At 35.1% G+C, this 21,128-nt stretch overlaps 1 protein-coding gene across 7 annotated transcripts in view; it reads left to right on the plus strand.

The window, feature by feature from the left end:
* LOC149779538 (4-trimethylaminobutyraldehyde dehydrogenase-like) overlaps positions 1-21,128 on the plus strand; it is a 97,827-nt gene that overhangs the window by 61,655 nt on the left and 15,044 nt on the right. For all 7 annotated transcript variants that reach the window (XM_089940252.1, XM_089940244.1, XM_089940249.1 and 4 more), the window contains exons 3-6: positions 629-774; positions 7,259-7,388; positions 10,105-10,349; positions 16,682-16,789. In XM_089940252.1, coding sequence (XP_089796378.1) covers positions 629-774; positions 7,259-7,388; positions 10,105-10,349; positions 16,682-16,789 — 629 coding nt within the window. The remainder of the gene's footprint in view (positions 1-628; positions 775-7,258; positions 7,389-10,104; positions 10,350-16,681; positions 16,790-21,128) is intronic.

The raw sequence follows: 21,128 nt of genomic DNA on the forward strand, positions 1-21,128 counted from the left end.
TAGTGGTCAGGAGAGGTAACCCAGTCTGAAGACATATCCAGTTTTGTTTCTGACACCAAAGAGTAAGCAATAGAAGGTTGTTTACACAAGTCTTCAGAACCTTTATATGGTCATAAATATATTGATGTTTTATTAGGACTTGAAATATAAAATATCTTTTAGTTTGGTTAGGACTTGAACTTTGAAGTGTCTTGATGTTTTGATAGGACTTGAAATATAAAATATCTTGATGTTTTGTTAGGACTTCAAATATAAAATAGTTTGATGTTTTATTAGGACTTGAAATATAAAATGTCTTGATGTTTTGTAAGGACTTGAAATGTAAAATATCTTGAGCTTTTGATGTTTTATTAGGACTTGAACTCTAAAATTTCCTAATGTTTTGTTTGGACTTGAAACATTAAATATCTTGATGCTTTGTTATGACTTGAAATATAAAATATCTTAATTTTTTTCAGGACTTGAAATATAAAATATTGCGATGTTTTCTTATGACAGCTTACTTAAAATAGAGGCAAAAAGTTTTCTAAAAGGTGGTTTACTTCTCAGACATAGGCCAGTGCAAAGAGGGCAGCCACCTTGAACAAAGTTTGTATGATTTCTGAAACAGTTTCTTGTACTATTTTAGGTAAGGTTCTACGAACTGTGCAGAATTCTAGTGAGGAAGATGTTGACAAGGCCGTGCAAAATGCCCTCATTGCATTCAGGACTTGGTCTGCAATTCCAGGATTTCAGAGAGGACAGGTTCTTAAAAGAGCATCTGACATTATAAGGGTAAATGATATAAAATTTGGATAGTTGTCCACCTAATAAATAGAGAATCGTACTTGATTGTTTGTAATTCAACTACTTGAAGTCTTATAATAATAATCAATTTCAGGGTTTATAAGAAGGTCTACATTTTTATGACTACTTTTGAATCACGAAATTTAATAAAAAAATACATTTCTCCTGCTTTATAAAAATGTATACAACATTTACACCTCTCCCTCAAAAACTCACGCACAGTGGGGTCCAAAACGATAACACTATAAGCAAGGCACGAGTTACCGAGGGAGCTCCCCAAAAAATCAGCTAGACATCCAGAAAACAGTGGGCTGCCCTGTCATAAATGACATCATCAATGTAAGCCTCTCAATTATCTAGACCAGAGTTAATCATTAGACATTGAAAAGTACTTGGTGAACGTTTCATCCCAAACGGCATCACTTTATATTGATAAAGTCCATCTGGAGTCACAAATGCCTAAATTTCCTTTGCTCCTTCTATCAGCAGAATTTGCCAAATCATTTCTTAAGTTCAAATTTGGTGACATACTTGGCACTCCCAATTTTATCAATGCGGTCATTGATTTTTGGTAATGGAAATGGATCTGTTTTAGTCACTGTTCACCTTCGTATAATCAGTGCACATACAGAAAGTTTTATCTGCTTTTGGAACAAGTATACATGGTGAACTCCAGTCACTTTTACTGGGCTGTATGAAATCATTCTCCAGCAAATACTGAATTTCTTTTTTCAAGTGTTCCTGTTTGAGAGGATTCATCCTGTATGGATGTTGTTTCACAGTTGTTGAATTTATAATTTCACTGTCATGAAAAATTTTGTTTGTTCTTGTAGGAACATCTGGAAATTGGTGCTCATATTCAAGTAATAACTGTTTAAGTTCATTCCTTTCTTGCTGTTGCAAATGTGACAGTTTCTGGTCCAGATTATTCATAATTTCTGAATTCCGAAGATTTGTTGCTCCAAAATCAATAGTCTGATTGCATCCCTTCACTAAAATCTTCACTGAGTGGGACAAGTACAAATAAATTAATTGCATGATTAACCTGGCTATCTCTCTCAACATACTGCTTTAATTTATTTAGATCCCAGGAGTACTATTATTATAATTTAACTCATTCATTTTTTTCCTTAACTTTGTAAGGGCTGTAATGCCTAATGTGAAGAAAATGTTGAAGAACTCTCTTACCAGACTCAAAAGTTCTCTCCATTGTAGTTCTGTTGAACAGTAATTTCACTTTTGACTTTAATTGCTGGATGCCAAATTTAAGCATAACTAGCCAGAAAATTCAAGACATAAAATTTGCCCCTTGACCAGATTGGACAGATTTGGGAACGCCAAATTGAGTTTAAAAACTTTATCAAAGTTTTTACTATAGTTTTAGTTTTAATATTTCTCAAAGGAATTGCCTCTGGGAATCTTGTTGACACAGACAGTATGGTCAACAAGTATTGGTTATCTGACTTGGTCTTAGGTAAGGGACAACACAGTCTACCATTATTCTGCTAAATGGTTTGTTAAATGCAGGAATAGGTTGCAGATGAACCTTAGGTATCTTCTGATTGGGTTTTCCTACCATTTGACAATTATGACAAGATCTGCAGTATTTACAAACATCGCTTTTGATTTTTGGCCAATAGAAGTGATTCAAGAGTTTGTGATAAGTCTTATTAATCCCTAAATGACCAGCCAAAGGAGTTTCATGGGCCAGACTAAGTATTTCCTGTCTGTATAAGTTTGGAACTACAATTTGATAGATCACTGACCACTCATCACCAGCAGGTGCCTCAGGAGGTCTCCGTTTTCTCATAAGAATCCTATTTTTCATGAAATAACAGACAGGTACTTCAGTGGCTTGAGTTTCACTAATGGTTCTTTGAAACAAACAGAAGATCTCAGGGTCTTTTTCCTGTTCGACGACAAGTGATTATCATTTGTCACCCTGATTAGATTAAAGAGAATGATTAGTTAAAAGAGGATCACTGTGATCAGTACCTTTTGATTGATCCAAGAAAGGTGTGAAAGAGACCTCATCAAAAGCCTGACCAATACATGTGTCAGCTAAAGGAATACTTTCCTGATCAAGAGCTTTCTTTGCCATAGCTCTAGTAACTGCACAAGCTGGGTATAAATCAGGGAATTCTTTTTCAATAGGGCAACTTGTTGATCCAAACAAGGCTTGTCAGTTACAAGTGGATTAACCACAACCTTATCTCAAGCTAGCTTGTTGCCTAGTAATAAATGAATGCCCTCAATGTGTAAAGCAAACACTGTCCCGACTGTCACTGGTCCTGAGACTAAGTCTTATGACAAATTTACACAATAGAGAGAAATATTAACAAAGCCGCACTCTACTCCCTGAATAAGAAGACTCTCATTAGAAGAAGATTTCTCAGAAAACGCCAAAGTAACTGATAATAAAAGACTCTGAGAAGAGTGATATACAACGCTTTGACATGAATGGTTCATAATTCTCCATAATAAAATCAGACTGGGGTTTATTAGACCCAACAAATGTATTGCTTTCAGTACATGACTGTGACCTTGACCTCTTAGAAATAAGAGCGTTTGGAATAGGTCTGTCTTGATTCTGATGCTTATTTTTCAATTTGTAGCAATCATAAATAAGGTGTCCTTTCTTCTTACAATAGGTCCACATAGGAAGAAATAAGGATTTTTGATTAGGCTTATCAGAAGCTTGATTTCTAAATGTTGTGCCAGATTGAAATTTAGAAGGGCTTGTATTAGGCTGAAATACTTTTCTACCAGAAGACTGCCGAATTGAATACTTTCCTACAAAAGAAATTTTATGAGCTAAGAAATACTTGTCAGCAGTACAAGCAGCATTTTCCAAGGTTTCGACCTTATGCTCATCAAGATAAGTCTTAATGTCACTATGGACACAGTCCTTTAACTCTTTAAGTAAAACAAGTTGTCTGTGACTCTCGTAATCTTTATTAACCTTTCTAGAAGAGCACCAACTATCAAATTGTTATGCTTTTTCCCATGCAAATTTGACATAGGTCTGGTCATTTGATTTTCTAGAATCCCTAAAACATTGTCGAAAAGTCTCGGGTACCAACTCATAAACCTTTTATTATATAGTCTTTAACCACATCATAATCAGCATTCTTTGATAGTGACATTGAATTGTAAATATCATGAGCTTTACCAGTAAGTACACATTGTAATAATACTCTCTTGGCCACTTCAAAGTTTCAGCAATTTTCTCAAAACAAACAAAACATTGATCTACTTCTTTTTCCAGAAAAGGGGGTACTAACTTGATATTTCTTAAAACATCAAAAGTAGGGTAGTGTTTTTCACTTGCCAGCTCTAATTCTTTTAATTTAATTTGAAATTCCTTTTCTCTTTGCATTTGCATTATCATATCTTATTTTTCTTTCTCAAATTTCATTTGTCTTTCATCTTTCTCTTTCTGAAACTGCAGTTGTCTTTCTTCCCTTTTTCTTCCCATTTGTATCATTTCTATCTGATACTGAACCTGTCTTACCTCTAATTCCAACTTTTTTAGCTGTACTTGCTTTTTCAGAATTTCCAACCATTCCTGGTAAAATTTAAAAAATTCTCTACTTTTGATGACATTGTAAAAAAGGCTGTTGATTTCAATAATGATTTCAAAAATGTGACCTAATACTTGAGATTTAAAATTTCTCAAAAACTAGGGAAATTTAAATTTAAAAAGGCCCAAAGTTTTCTGAAATATTTTGGAAAAAATTCATGTATCCTAAGGACGAGCACCCAATTTTCTTGTTACGAGTCTAGGCTCTTACAAAAAGTAACAGGAAAGAAGTGAAGACAACAAGCTTTTTTAAAATTTAACAAATAATTTATTTCCATGGAATATCAAGTGAAAAATAAAAAAAAGAACTTACGGTTTTAGGAATCAAATCCAAAAATAATCCAAGAATTAAAAAATAGAAGTCCTAGTAATAAAACGTCCAGAATGAACCTGAGTTTGAATCCCAGTGAAATCCAAAATGGAAGACGATGGCATCATTATTGGTCAGCAGAATGCTACAGTGTCAACATCTCTTGTAGAATAACAGAAAATATTCCAATTTTGTAATTCTGTATAAATTTTGATAAATGTCCTCATCCAAGAATTAATTTAGAACACTAGTATTTCCAGGGAAAACAACCACTTGAAATTCAAATAATTTGAAGAAAATAAAATAATTAGTCCAAAACTGGTCACAACATAAAACAACTTGACTTCTCGAGTGTTAAGGCATGACTGACTATTCTTTCTCAAAACATCAGTAATAGGTCTAACTACAACGCAAAACAGATGCAGGGATGGGGGTCAACTTTCTAGAAATTGAAGTTTTTACATGGTAAACATCACATAGTCCAGGTATGGCTTTGACTTAACTTAATAACTCTTACTCTGAGAAAGAATAAAAAAAGTTTCAAAAAAGTTGTTTACTAAAACTATCACTGGTTCTGAATCAAGGTCAGAAACTAGATACAGTGTTTCTATTATTAGTTGTGTACGTCGAAAAATAAAAACAATCAGTCAGAACTGAACTCTATTCTAGACAGTATCAAATCTAGTAAACAAAATTACATTACAATAGCATGTAATAGAATTAAAATTGGGATAGATCTAGAAACAGTATAAATGGTAGTATATTCACAGTATTCAGAGTTTCTAACTCTATCCAGATTGCAAAAATGGCATTATATTCACATTTGGACCACTCAGGTGACCTTAGTGGTTAGAGCACCTGCCTCGGATGTGGGAGGTCATGGGTTTGATCCCTGGTCAAGTCATACCAAAGACTTATAAAAATGGTACTAACAGCTGCCTCGCTAGGTGCTCAGCATTAAGTGGTTAGCGTTAGGACTGGTCAGCCTGGTATCAGAATGACGTGACTGGGTGGGACATCATGCTACATGCCTGAAGCATGATGCCCCAGAGCTAGACATTGCCATAAACTGCCACGCTACAGACATCGTAGCAACATGACTGAGAAATTGTTAAAGCTACATTAAAAATACAAATCACAAACAAGAATATCACTTAATACACACACACACACACATTTGCAGTAGGATAATTTAAAGAGTAGTTTCCCTTAGATGTAGAAAAGAGTCAATTTTGTAGTTAAAAAATTGAAAATATACTGAAAGCTGATAACTAAAATGAAATAATGTTTGTATTTCTGATCAGAAATTGGTTGGAGGCTGGTACACAGTTTCTAAAAATAATGACTAAAATGGGCTAAAATTCAGTGGATCAGATGACAAATGACACTGGTAGTAACTAGACAGAATACTGTTTCTTTCCTGTAGCTGTGTGCTCGTCACATTTGGAAATTTATGACTACTTTTGTAAGGAAAGTGTCTTGACTTGGAATGAGGGGGAGGGGGTCCATAAGAAAAATTACTTCTTGAAAAGACCGCTCCGGTGGCTTATTGGTTTTAGCATCTGCCTCGGATGCGGGAGGTTGTGGGTTCGATCCCCAAGTCATACCAAAGACTTACAGAAATGGAACTAACAGCTGCCTAGCCTGGCGCTCAGCATTAAGAGGTCAGTGTTAGGACTGGTCAGCCTGGTGTCAGGATAATGTGAACTGGGTGGGACATCATGCTACATGTCTGCGGCATGATGCTCCAGTACTAGACATCACTATAAACTGCCACATTGCAGACATCATAGTGATATGACTGAAAAATTGTTAACACATTAACCCCTAGCGACGACTTAAAGGGGAGGAGGTAGTAGCCTACTGCCGAGCTCTGTAGCATCATGGTCATGCATGATACACTAAAGTGGGTGGTATTATATAAAGGTAGACAGATGTAGCTCTACAAAGATACCAAATAATCTGGAATATCTAGTTGCACTACAAAATACAGATAAAAAAAACTCATTTTTTAGACCCGACTTTTTTCTACCCAAAATTCGCCCATGGTTGGAATCTGATATTGTGTCTGGATTTTAGACTTTTCTATCTCAGATCAAAGGCAAACCAGTATGAACTGCAAACAGACAGATGAGCCTTTGCAAAAAGTAGGATAAGATGGGCATTTGGAATAAAGAGTGTTCTCAAATAAAAAATGGCTCCATTTAGCACCAAAAAAAAGAAAAAAAGAAAAAAAATCCAACTTTTACCCTTCTGCTCATGCGCGAGTCAAATAGCCAATGAAAAACAATGTTTCTAACACAACTAGGCAGTATGTTATTGAAAGATCACTGGGGATTTGGTATTTTCGGATCTATTCAGAAATAGCTTTCAAAATATGTTTCCTACTCGATTTTCAGTCAAAAATGTCAAAAACCTCCAGGGGTTAATGTGTTAAAGCTATGTTAAAAATCCGAATCACACACACACTTCTTGAAAATGTTTGGAAGATTTTGAAACCTTTTTGGGAAGTCCTTTTTAAAAATGCTCTTGGGCTGTACAGTCTATGAACGAACAAGAACTGTTGACATATTTTTCAGAGTAGGCTTGAGGATCTGTCTAGAATGGAGGTGCTTGACACAGGCAAGCCAATCTGGGAGGCAAGGCTTGATATTGCAGGTGTGGCTGACAGTATAGAATATTATGGTGGCTTGGCTGCCAAAATTTCAGGTACAGATTTGCTTAGAATTCACATTTTTTATGAGGTATGGTCCATACTTGGTTAAAAGTAAAGTTAAAACTGCAAACTGTGCAGACACAAATCTGCCATTTTAATGTTCCAATGGATCTGAGTCACTCTATGGAGTTTGTTAGGAGTAATTAGAACATGGACCCTGATCTGCCTGCCCCCATGTTACAGCAGACCAGGTTCTATGTTGTTGGCAGTTGGACTTGACTTGTAAGTGAATAAAGACTGTACCAGTTTCCATTAATTTGTTTATTGTTACAAATAATGAATTTGAAGACAACACATGCAGTGATCCTTCCATGGAAATAAAATGACCCTGTGTAAAATCTACAGGTCTAACTATCAATGAAAATATTTTATTCACACAACCATTAAAACTCTTGCCCACTGAAAAAAAATTCATTATTCATTTTGAGAACAAATTAATTATCTTTAAGTTCTAAACAGAATTATCTAGATCTGGTATATTTTGGGGGGCTTTGTGGAGTTTAATGTCGTATTTTAGCACATGATGGGCTATGCATGACAGCCAGTATTTGTGTAGGAGGAAGAACCCAACAACATGCAAACTACTGGAAAGATTTTTAACATACCCATTTTGGTCAAGTTGAGCTTGCATATACAGAGGTGACATGTGAGTGATCAGTAAAGGTGAGTGCTTTTGATCACTCATTCACCTGGAGCTCCAAAATTATATGTATCATGTACTTCATTGCAAGGTGGTCTCACCACAAGGCAGTTTTCTCTTTGGCTTCCTTGGAAAGTATGATAATGAGACAACACTGTACCACTAACGCTGAATTTCAAACATTTCTATGCTACAATATTAGATTAAATTGAAGCAGGTCGGGATTAAATTATGGTCTAAATTCAGCATTTTGGTTGATGCCTTCTCTGATGTAGGAATGATTCTCGGGGGATCAGGAAATCTTCTGATGGCTATTTTGTGTTTAGATTTAAGAAAATAGAAAGAAATTTGTTATGTCCAGTTATTGGAGTACTCCCTTCATTAGGATTTAATTTAGTAAAAAAATTACACTTTGCACCTTTATACTCAATGACCATAACACACACACACACACACACACACACATGCTGAAAGAATAAAAAGGCAGAAAAACCCTCCATAAACCTCAAACCACATTTCCTTACATCATCATTGGTCTGTCTTCTATTTTCATATGGTTTTATTTTGCTTTGTTTTTACATCTGCAGACCAGAATGTTTATGTTCAATGTATTTAAGCTCAGGAAATCATACAATACCAAATTAGGAACATGATAAGTGCTTTTAGGGAAGACCGTGCCATGGAGAGGGTATGAACTTATGTGAAGGGACAGATGAAGCTAAAAAGAAAGAAAAGTTTAATATCCAAGATTTTAATTAGATAATTAGATAATTAGAATCTACCCGTACTTTAGAGTATATATTTTAGTACTTTTTTACACAGTTATGACAATTAGATTCAGGTATGATATTTTCAGGACCTGTTACATTTTTAAGTCGAATGTGTGGTAAAACAATACATTTTGAAGCCCAGTGTCTTGTAAAACAATACATTTTGAAGCCCGATATGTGCTGTAAAAGAATACATTTGAAGCCCAGTGTGTGGTAAGACAATACATTTTGAAGCTCAATGGGCAATAAAATAATACATTTTGAAGCCCAATGTGTGGTAAAACAGTACATTTTGAAGCCCGATGTGTGGTAAAACAGTACATTTTGAAGCCCGATGTGTGGTAAAACAGTACATTTTGAAGCCCGATTTGTGGTAAAACAGTATATTTTGAAGCCCGATGTGTGGTAAAACAGTACATTTTGAAGCCCGATGTGTGGTAAAACAGTACATTTTGAAGCCCGATGTGTGGTAAAACAGTACATTTTGAAGCCCGATGTGTGGTAAAACAATACATTTTGAAGCCTGATGTGTGGTAAAACAATACATTCCAAGCTCAATGGGTGTTAAAATAATACAGTTAACAATTATGTGAGTTATTTACATTGGATTCAAAATGTAACTGGACTGACCATAACATGCAGGGTCATTTCTTACATGATTACCAGTATACAAACATTACTTATTATGTACACATTTTATTCATCACTTACATAACAAATCCTACCCCCATGATTATATATTATATACATATTTATATGTGTGTATGATTTGGATTTTTAACTTAGCTTTAACAGTTTTTCAGTAATATCGCTACAATGTCTGCAGTGTGGCAATTTATAGTGATGTTGAGCACTGGGGCATCATGCCACAGACATGTAGTATGATATCCCACCCAGTAACATTATCCTGATACCAGGACGACCAGTCCTAACACCAACCTCATAATGCTGAGCGCCTAGTGAGGCAGCTGTTAGTACCATATATTTTATATAAGTCTTTGGTATGATAAGGCCAGGGTTTGAACCCGCAACCTCCTACATCTGAGGCGGATGCTCTAACTGCTCTAACCACTAGGCCATACACATACATACACTTCATGAAAATAATGCAGAATGTAGAAATATGGCTGTGCCATTTTATGTGGCAGTAGAGCAGCATGTACATGTATGAGTGCATATCCTACTGGCAGTAAATTCAGAACAATTGTTATTGAATCAATCTGCAATCAGCTCCACATGTCGTTAATAGACGTCTCTTTTTAGCGTTACATGTCACTGCATGCATCATTTCAATTTCAGGAGATTTCCTTCAACTGGCCAGTGGAAGCTTCTCCTACACCATACATGAACCTCTAGGTGTGGTTGGAGGGATCGGGGCTTGGAATTACCCCTTCCAAATGGCAGGCTGGAAGTCTGCACCTGCCCTTGCTTGTGGAAATGCCTTTGTCTTTAAACCATCACAGCTAACTCCCTTGACAGCAGTCATGTTGGGCGAGATATACAAAGAAGCTGGGTTACCTGATGGATGTTATAATGTCATTCAGGTGAATCTTGATATACACTAATCTGATGCATTGAATATCAAATACGGGGACCAGTTAAGATCTTGATGACATTAATGTGACAACCAGTGTATTATTTTACCCCACTACAATACTGTTAGGGCATGTTGTATTACCCTTCCATCGACATTTAACGTCAGTCCATATGTATGTGTTAGGTCAGTTTTAATGTGATAATCAGTGTATTATAAGCCCAGCAGCAATAATATTAGAGCATATTGTATTGACCTTCCATCCACACTTAAGTCTATATGTAAGTGTTCATGTCAGGTTTCAGGGACTAGGGGTGAGGAGCATCAGATTTTCATGAACACTTTTCTTCATCAGATGCATTACTCATTTGTAATATATTGAGACTACATCCACACTGCCTTGCAAATCCATCCCTGTCAATTGAAAAAAAAGAGGTACACCATGCATTTTGGATTATTTTAGTAACAGAAGAGCGAAAGAGTTGTCTCCTTGCTAAAGTTGGTGGTGGAGTAGAGTAATCTCCCCAAGAATAGAGTGGTTGGTGCCAGATCCTATCAGTTACTGACATAGTTTGATGGCCAAGCTGGACCAGTAGTTGATACACTATCAACAAAGATGAAGCCCTGGTACTAGCTCTGGGGATCTTTTCCAGAATAACCAGTACTGGACTCAGTCAAAAGGCATGAAACCAGCTTTGGACCACACCACTCCTGCACAACCCTGACCTTGACATTCATTGCTATATTATTCAAGCATGCTTCCTAACTGACACCTTCAAAGCTGTAGGATGGAGGTCAGAGATGGCATTCTTAGCTTCTTTTCTCCAAGCCCTTTTATGTTATAGGGCTCAGTTTAACATAGTGGTACCTATACCAGCAGTAAGAAAAGCTGCCATGAAGTTCCCAGATCATCCAGCAGTCTCATACATTGTCGGATTCACCAACAGTGGATGAATATTTTTTTTCTGAACCAAATCATGTACTAGCCCATGGCTGTATCTCACACAAAACTCTAAATCTAGTTCACATTCTTTAGAAGACTAGAGACTAGACTAACTCTGGTTTAAGTGGATGCAACAGCCTCCTCCTAATGGATTATGATCCGGTAACATATTTGAAAAAGAAACAAAATTTTTTGAGGAAAATGATTCTTTGATAATTCTTACATGATGATAATACAGACACACTCCAAAACAGTATTTAGCCCAATCTTTCTGTGAAAAGCCCTGAAAGAGCATTCACATATGCTCCATTAGTAACGTTTGATTAACATGATTTGACACCCTCATGCTTACTGTTGTCTGATTCCCACATTATCAAGCAGATGACACATTGTCTATTGCTGATACAAGCCACAAGGATGCAGTAGATGTCTTTTTTGTTTGGGAGGGCTGGATTTGTGAGGTGTCCTTTTTTCTTTGTGGGACAGCTAGATTTTCAGGGCAGTGGATGCCCTTTTTACTTAGGGACAGCTATGTTTGCAAGACAATAGATGTCTTTTCCAGTTTGGGACAGCTATGTTTGCAAGGTAGTGGATGTCTTTTAGTTTGGGTTGGCTAGATTTCCAAGGCAGTGGATGATGTTTTTAGCTTGGGACAGCTAGATTTGCAAAGCAGTGAATGTCTTTTGTAATTGGGGCAGCTAGATTTGCAAGGTGATGATATCTTTTAGTTTGGGATGGCATGATTTACAATGCAGTGGATGATGTTTTTAGTTTGGGATAGCTAGATTTGCAAAGGAGTGAATGTCATTTATAATTGGGGCAGCTTGATTTGAAGAGTAGTGGATGTCTTTTAGTTTGGGATGGCTTGATTTCCAAGGCAGTGGACAATATTTTTAGTTTTTGACAGCTAGATTTGCAAATCAGTGAATGTCGTTTATAATTGGGGGAGCTAGATTTGAAAGGTGATAGATGCCGTTAAGTTTTGGAGGGCTGGATTTACAAGGCATTGGATGTATGTTACTTTGGGACAACTATCTTTGCAAGGTAATGGATGTATTCTTAACATCATGATCAGATATTTTTGAAGAAACATTTTTGTTTTTAATTCTAAGATTTGATTTCTGTCTTAATCCACTTGTAAGTAATTAGGTAAAAATCACCGTACAATCTTTAAAATAAACTTTTAAACAGCTACCTCATTTATTCTGTTAATTGACCTATTCTTTTCTCTTGGGTATGTGAGAAAGCTTGCCAGTAGCTTCTCATGGGTCAGTGTTTCTTTCCGGGGTTTTCCCGGGTTCTTCCTCCACCATTAATAGTGGCCGCCATGTATAGCCTATCATGTGCTGAAAAATGGCGTTAAACCCTACAACAACAACAACTAACTAGCTTTCTTATGTCTTTAAAATTAAGAATTTTCTCACAAAACTGTGATTACATACTTCAATAGTAATGGAGAATATCTGCTGAAAAGTTTAGATTTTTTTTTTTAATTCAGTCAGATAAATGGATATTAATTATATTGGTAAAATGGTTTGACATGGGAATTAAGTCATTGCGGACAACAGCAGGATAGAGGTGAATCGCAGCCTAATTAGTCAGCAGTTCTTTGTGATTAAAGTAGCTGATTTACAGTTCATTAGGTCAACATAGTAACTGTTATGTGACTTACATCCAAATTAATAAGCAGTTCATTGGAATTATTGATAAGCAAGTACTATAGTTCATTGTTTTCCTTAGGTTAACACAACATCTGCTGATTGACAGTTTTAACTTGGTCATTGTAACAAATGTCATAAGGGTCACAATCTAAGGTGGCGCTCACCAGATAATATGTACTTTTGAGAGAGTGACGTATGTAAGGTGAAGTAGTTCGCATTTAAAACATGCACAGTGGAGAGAATGTTTGCATACCTCTATGCTACATTAATGTAATGTGGATGATATTTCTTTTGGATATTGTACTTTTGGAAATTTTACATGATTTAAGCACACTGCTAACTAAAATGACTGCTCCCTTGTGTTAAAAAATCAGTCTGAATTAGTCTAAAGTATACTATACATAGCAGCTATTAAAATAGGGAAAATGAATTTTGCCAGACTAGACAATACCAGCTTCTGAAAGTGCAATGAATGAATTACCAAATATATAAAATGTAAAAAAAGTTATCGGCTCTTTTTTATACAATTGACCTCTGAAGTTCAGGAAGTGAAAATGACCAAGTAGAGCTAGCACTTTTTTGAAAGGTGCACATTTGAAGTAAGGCCAAGCTGTATACTCTATAACCCATAGTACACCCATTATTAATACACCAAAATAAAGGGAATTAAAGGTTCTTTGCATTATACCTAAGATATACAAAGTCTTTTTTAAATAGCCAGTATAACCAGTGAGGAAAGCCGGGGACATTCTTTTTCTTTAAATTCCTAACCCTATGCAAAATGCGAAACTGTATAGCGCCACCTTAAAGAAAATAAAAAAATGTTTGCAATTATTTTTTTTTATTTTCATATAATTATGTATGATGTTCTGAATAAAATGGTACATTCATATTGCATTTAAGCATGAAAATAAGCTAATTATGATCATTTTTCTCTTGCTTACATAATTTGCCATGAGGTATGTTTGTGTGAGTAGTGACCTTAATTATGAGGAAATTAGAAGTCTTAGAATATAGGAATAGAGTCAACTTAAATTTAAAACTGTTGCAATAAGTGACAGAAATATATGGTGAAAATGTTTCTTTTCATTTATTTGCAATGAAATAAAAAAATAAATTATGAGAAAGTGAATTCGCTTCTTCCATATTAAACAATAGGCAAATATTTTACACTTTGACCTTTATGAAGCTGATGAGTTACCTCCCTTTTCTAATTGTAAAATTCATTGTTGATATCTCAGAAATAATTCTGGCTAGTTTCATGTTCCTATCATTCAGCATAACATTGGTTGCTATGTTTACAAAATGTAATGTGCATTCTTAAAATAGCTCACTTTTATCATGGGGGGGGGTAGGCTGGACTTGTTAGAGACTCTGACACTCATAAATACTGTTCTGTGGGGAAAAAGGCAGGAGAGTTATTCATAAGGATTGTTTTGATGCTTGCGACTTAAATGTTTCAGCCATATAAACATAATTCAATCATAAAAAAATAATACCTACATCTTCTTTATGGTGGCGCTCACCAGATAATATGTACTTTTGAGAGAGTGATGTATGTAAGGTGAAGTAGTTCGCATTTAAAACATGCACAGTGGAGAGAATGTTTGCATATCTCTATGCTACATTAATGTAATGTGGATGATATTTCTTTTGGATATTGTACTTTTGTAAATTTTACATGATTTAAGCACACTGCTAACTAAAATGACTGCTCCCTTGTGTTAAAAAATCAGTCTGAATTAGTCTAAAGTACACTATACATAGCAGCTATTAAAATAGGGAAAATGAATTTTGCCAGACTAGACAATACCAGCTTCTGAAAGTGCAATGAATGAATTACCAAATATATAAAATATAAAAAAAGTTATCGGCTCTTTTTTATACAATTGACCTCTGAAGTTCAGGAAGTGAAAATGACCAAGTAGAGCTAGCACTTTTTTGAAAGGTGCACATTTGAAGTAAGGCCAAGCTGTATACTCTATAACCCATAGTACACCCATTATTAATACACCAAAATAAAGGGAATTAAAGGTTCTTTGCATTATACCTAAGATATACAAAGTCTTTTTTAAATAGCCAGTATAACCAGTGAGGAAAGCCGGGGACATTCTTTTTCTTTAAATTCCTAACCCTATGCAAAATGCGAAACTGTATAGCGCCACCTAATTAGTCAGCAGTTCATCGAGATTATTGATAACCAGTTGAATTAGAGAGTTTTCACGAGGTCGTTAATTGGGTTTAGTATGTTGTTGTATTCCTTGCATCTTTTCCTCTTCCTTCTGTCCCAATGCCTGGTATTATAAAAATTGTGTTAGGAGTATTAAGAGAGGTTTACTTTAATTTATTTTTATACCAATTTAGAATTATCAACAGTAGCATTTTATTTTGGAGTAAAACTTTAATCTTAGGTTAATATCTTAAGTACAGTATTTTGCAGCATCTGCCATAAATTGGACATACAGTATTTTGCAGCATCTGCCATAAATTGGACATACAGTATTTTGCAGCATCTGCCATAAATTGGACAGTTTATATAGGTGGCGCTCACCAGATAATATGTACTTTTGAGAGAGTGACGTATGTAAGGTGAAGTAGTTCGCATTTAAAACATGCACAGTGGAGAGAATGTTGGCATATCTCTATGCTACATTAATGTAATGTGGATGATATTTCTTTTGGATATTGTACTTTTGGAAATTTTACATGATTTAAGTACACTGCTAACTAAAATGACTGCTCCCTTGTGTTAAAAAATCAGTCTGAATTAGTCTAAAGTGCACTATACATAGCAGCTATTAAAATAGGGAAAATGAATTTTGCCAGACTAGACAATACCAGCTTCTGAAAGTGCAATGAATGAATTACCAAATATATAAAATGTAAAAAAAGTTATCGGCTCTTTTTTATGCAATTGACCTCTGAAGTTCAGGAAGTGAAAATGACCAAGTAGAGCTAGCACTTTTTGAAAGGTGCACATTTGAAGTAAGGCCAAGCTGTATACTCTATAACCCATAGTACACCCATCAATCATACACCAAAATAAAGGGAATTAAAGGTTCTTTGCATTGTACCTAAGATATACAAGGTCTTTTTTAAATAGCCAGTATAACCAGTGAGGAGAGCCGGGGAAATTCTTTTTCTTTAAAATCCTAACCCTATGCAAAATGCGAAACTGTATAGTGCCACCACAGAAGACAGTTGTTTGAGGGGTCTCCTTGAGATGCAAATATTAAAAAAGACAAACTTCTGTATTTGTGCAAAATTTGACCCAATTAAACGAATCCTTCTTTTAATGTTACACGCTTTATACACATGGTCCGAATTTTGTAATACGTATACCACTTTGTCTTTTTTATTGAAATACTTTCAGTATGTGTCATGTTACATGAGGTTTCATTTCATTTCATTTCAAATAAAAAATTACTGAATCTACTTGACGGGTTTTGTTATTCAGGCCTGTCGATGAGAATTGAGCTGCACAAAAATCAAACTAAAAACAAAAAAAAGTGAAACCACTCCATACTTGCATCCAATAGAGTCATCTGCAAATTGCACAGACCCAGATCTGTTGTTGCATAATATGCTGGCAGATCTGGGTCTGTTAGTTAGGAATAATCAATAGAAAAAATAACCCAGACCCTGATCTGCTGGTGTATGATGCAATGGCAGATAACGGCCTATATTCTTTGCAGTTGGACTTGACTTATAAGTGAATATATATGGTACTGTTTTCAGGGTGAGGGTCCAACTGGTGCTTTACTCTGCAGCCATCCAGGAATTGCTAAAATAAGCTTTACAGGTAGTGTTCCAAGCGGAAGCAGGGTCATGGAGGCATGTGCTAAGGTGAGTATAGGTCATGGTGACCTTTTTATTTATTAGTAAGAGAAGCTATGTTGGTAAATTTAGGATTACTATTCCCTAGTTAAATCTTTAACCCTTTACTCCCCAAGTACGCTTTTCTACGCCTTTACCTACGCCTAACTACGCTTTTACCTTTGCCCCCCATCTACGCATTTCTACGCATTACACAATATATACTATGAATAGGTTACAAATTTCCATTTAAACGTTGATTCGCCGTGAGGTAACAAAACGCTGGTAAAAAAATAAATCATCTTTACTAACATTCGATTTGAATGACGTATTACTTAACATCAGAACTTTATAAATCTAAATTTGACCGACCAATTATACGTAGAGGGGTTTTCCACGGCCGCATCAAAAATGGCGTCGTGGGTCGATTGTATTACCTCAATTCGATGTAAATATTATGGCCTTTTCAACATATGTATGTTACTCATACTTGTAATTTTTGCCAATTATAATGCGAAAGTTTACATTACTAGTATAAATTCATAATGTCATCATGTTCTTTATGTGGAAAATCATATTCGCAGAATGCGCGGCAAATATGGCAAGTCTTCTTCCATACATTGTAATGTATAATGTAGTTTTAACGTGTTTAAAATAAGATATCTGTCATATTTGCATGTCATATAAAATAAAATAACAAAATTAAGAACATCTTTGTTGTTCATTTCTTCCATTCATTTCAATATGCAAAGTTTCAATCAAATTGTATAACAGACGATACCGGAAGTGAAATTGTTTATTTACGAAAGGAACTCCCTGATCTCGTCATAGCAATGTCGTCCTCGTCTGTTGATTACAGTGATTTGTCTGGCAGTGAAAACGATTTTTCTGGATTCAGTTCCAACGAAATACCAGCTTTTATAAACAATGATGCCTTTAATGACGAAGGATCTGAAATTCTGTCATCAGATATCGACATTGAAATGTCATCAGACTCAAGTGACACTGATGATGATCAGCCAAATTGGTTTGCAGACGTGCAAGATGTTGACAGAAGTCGATTTACTCAGCAGTCAGGACCATCACATAATTTGCAGGAAACAGCACCAGAACTAGACTATTTCCATTTATATTTTCCAGTTGGACTTTTTGAAAAGATTGTTAGTGAAACAAATCAATTTGCAGCTGAACAACATGTGAATCAAGGAATCAGTGATGCAAACTGGACAGAGACCAGTGTGCCCGAGATGTCTGCCTTTATTGGCATGTTGATATTCATGGGGATAATGAAAGCTCCTGACTATAGTTTTTATTGGTCAAATGACAATTTTCTATCAAATGAAGGAATCAAAACTGTAATGCCACGCAAAAGGTTTGAAAAACTCCTCCAGTACCTTCACCTAAATGATGACAACACCGATTTTCCTGCTGATCACCCTAACCATGACAAACTTCACAAAATCCGTCCAATACTGGATGAAGTTCTGTCAAACATTGCGAATAAATACAAGCCTCGCCAACATCAAACCATTGATGAAGGTTTTTATACATTTCTACATTCAATACAAATAATGTATTTCTTTACAGCAGTAAATTGCACAGCAGAAACACTCACATATAGAGATCATTTAAAGAAATACACATACATACATACATGTATGCATACATATTATATTGTCTTTCATCTTTACATTAATGTGAAAATTATAAAAATTAAAACAAATAACTTCATGTTAATTTGTATGTCCAATAAGAACCACTCATGTGTGCATATCATATACACACAAAAACATACATTAGATATCCATAACAACTCTAATCTATCAAATCACCATACATAAATCTAAACATTAGATTCATGAATATCTGAAATTTAATGCATACCTTTTCATAATAATACAAATAAATTAAAAATAAACATAAATTAACTTTTATTTCACTGATCCTATTTTAAGGTTAGATGAAAATTTCAAACAATACTTCATTAAATGATTTATTAAGAAGATAATGCACTTTACAGGTATGATTGCATTCAAGGGATGACACAAGGCCAAGCAGTATCTTCCATCAAAGCCAATCAAGTGGGGCCTGAAAGTATGGATGCGCTGTGATAGTTTGTCTGGTTTCTGTCACCAGTTCGAGTTTTACCAGGGGAAGGAAGATACAGGTGAAGTGAATGAGAGCATGAAGGGTCTTAGCTATCGAGTTGTGCAAAAGCTTACTATGCCTCTGAGAGGAAAATTTTATCATGTATATTTTGATAACTTTTTTACATCCATTCGACTGGTGCGAAGTTTATTGAGACATGGAATATATGCATGTGGCACCATGAGGAAAAACCGTAAAGGCTTCCCAGAGGAATTTAAATATCCACCATATATGGAGCAAGGGGACCATTTAGTCAGACAGGATGGAAACCTAACAGCCACACTGTGGAAGGACAAAAAACCAGTGACAGTCCTATCCACAGCAGCAGATCCAACCATCATTGATACTGCTAACCGGAAACAGAAAGATGGGACAGTGCGATTGGTTAACTGTCCAAAGGCCATCACAAATTACCAACAGTACTACAGAGGGGTTGACATATGTGACCAACTCAGGGCCAACTATCCAGTTGGATGATCTTCAAAGAAATGGTGGCAATATATGTTTCATTTCATTATAAATATATGTATCATCAATGGTTTTATAACAATGGTGGAGAGTCATCCTGAGAGTCATGAAAGAAGAAAAAGATTCAGACAGTTAGATTTTCGAATTAATTTGGCAAAGCAGCTCATAGGAAGTTTCAAGTGCAGGAAGGTTGCCATGCATCGAAAATCTGTAGCCCCAGTGACACAGGCCAATATTGAGACGCACAGACTGCAGACACTTAAAAGGAAGAAATCTACCTGCAAATACTGTACCAAGCATGGAGAAAAAAGACGTAAAGAAACCAAATCTGGCTGTGTCGTTTGCAACGTCCATCTATGCTGCATAGAATGTCACAGCCTGTTTCATCAAAGCATGGTTATAGTAGAGGAGTAGCTGTGATGTGCACCAATACAATTATAGTTTTTTCTTCTTCTCATGTTTGTTTGTGTTGTTCATCAACGTGAAAGTCTGAGAACAAGTGATTCGCTAAATAGTTCATATTTATATATTATATTTTAAATCAGCTCTTCAATGAAATGAAATATTAGCTAATTAAGTTTTTTTCCTTCTTTCACAGCAGATATAATGACATTTCCTTGACCACATCACTATTGACAAATAACAAGAACTCACTATGAAATATTTTTAATAAGCTTTAATAAGGCCATATATGGAAAGCAGGATAAACTTTATAAAATATTATTCTGTGAAGAATATTGAATTGCGCTTGAAAAAATCTAAAATATTAGTCACACGTACAGTACGAATAATTTCAAGTTCCAAAGATGTAATAAAATCAAAAATGTGATGCTGAATTTCATTGTTTCCGACAAAACAGTACCTGAGTTTTTCATCGACGATGAAATGAATCATTAAAGTACATCCTTGCATGAAATATATTCCTATATCCAACTGAATCACATTACGACCAGAGTAAAATGGCGCCACGCATGCCATGTGGGTGCATCTATTTTTAGAAATGGGGATTTTTTTAATATGACCCATCTATTTTTAATTGTTTTTTTTTTTTTAAAAAACTATTGATAATTATAGGTTGTAATAATTAGTATGTACTGGTAATATTATTTTCTATTTGTTAGATATGATTTTCTTGGCTGTGTTATGTTATTATCATTACAAAATGAGTGATATGAAAAAATAACCTTGACCTTCTATACCACATTGATTTATCCAACGTCGCATTGTGTAATATAGTTCAGACTTATTTTTTAAAGAGCTAAATATTTAATCACTGAATGTTTATATCATGTTTCTTATGAATTTTATATATTCCTTAATGTATATGCCAAATGAATTATAATTACAGTCTGTCTAATGAACAGGCACTGCCTAGATAATGCGATGTCCGCCATTATTACGTTTCTGCCTCTTGTCAGATTCACTTGTGAGTTCTAACTGATATTATGAAGAATATAGCGGGAACACGGCAGTGAAATATTTTAGTTAAATATTTTGAAAAATAATTTTACCAAGTATGATGATTAAATACATGTTTATATTTACATATTAATGTTTAAAGATTCGAAGCAAAAGTTGCACTGATTAAAACAAAACAAGTTGTGCTTCGATAGTTGTTTTTATCACGACATGATGACAAATAATAACTTACAGTAATCCGGCATTAATAACAAATGCAGACTTTCGGTAGAAATGATTTAGGTTAAATTGAGGCTATTCCAGGAAAGCGAGAATAATTTTTTTAAAGGATGAC

Source organism: Sinohyriopsis cumingii, chromosome 17 (assembly GCF_028554795.1).
Source record: "Sinohyriopsis cumingii isolate HCF-2022 chromosome 17, ASM2855479v2, whole genome shotgun sequence".
Taxonomy (NCBI): Eukaryota; Metazoa; Mollusca; class Bivalvia; order Unionida; family Unionidae; genus Sinohyriopsis; species Sinohyriopsis cumingii.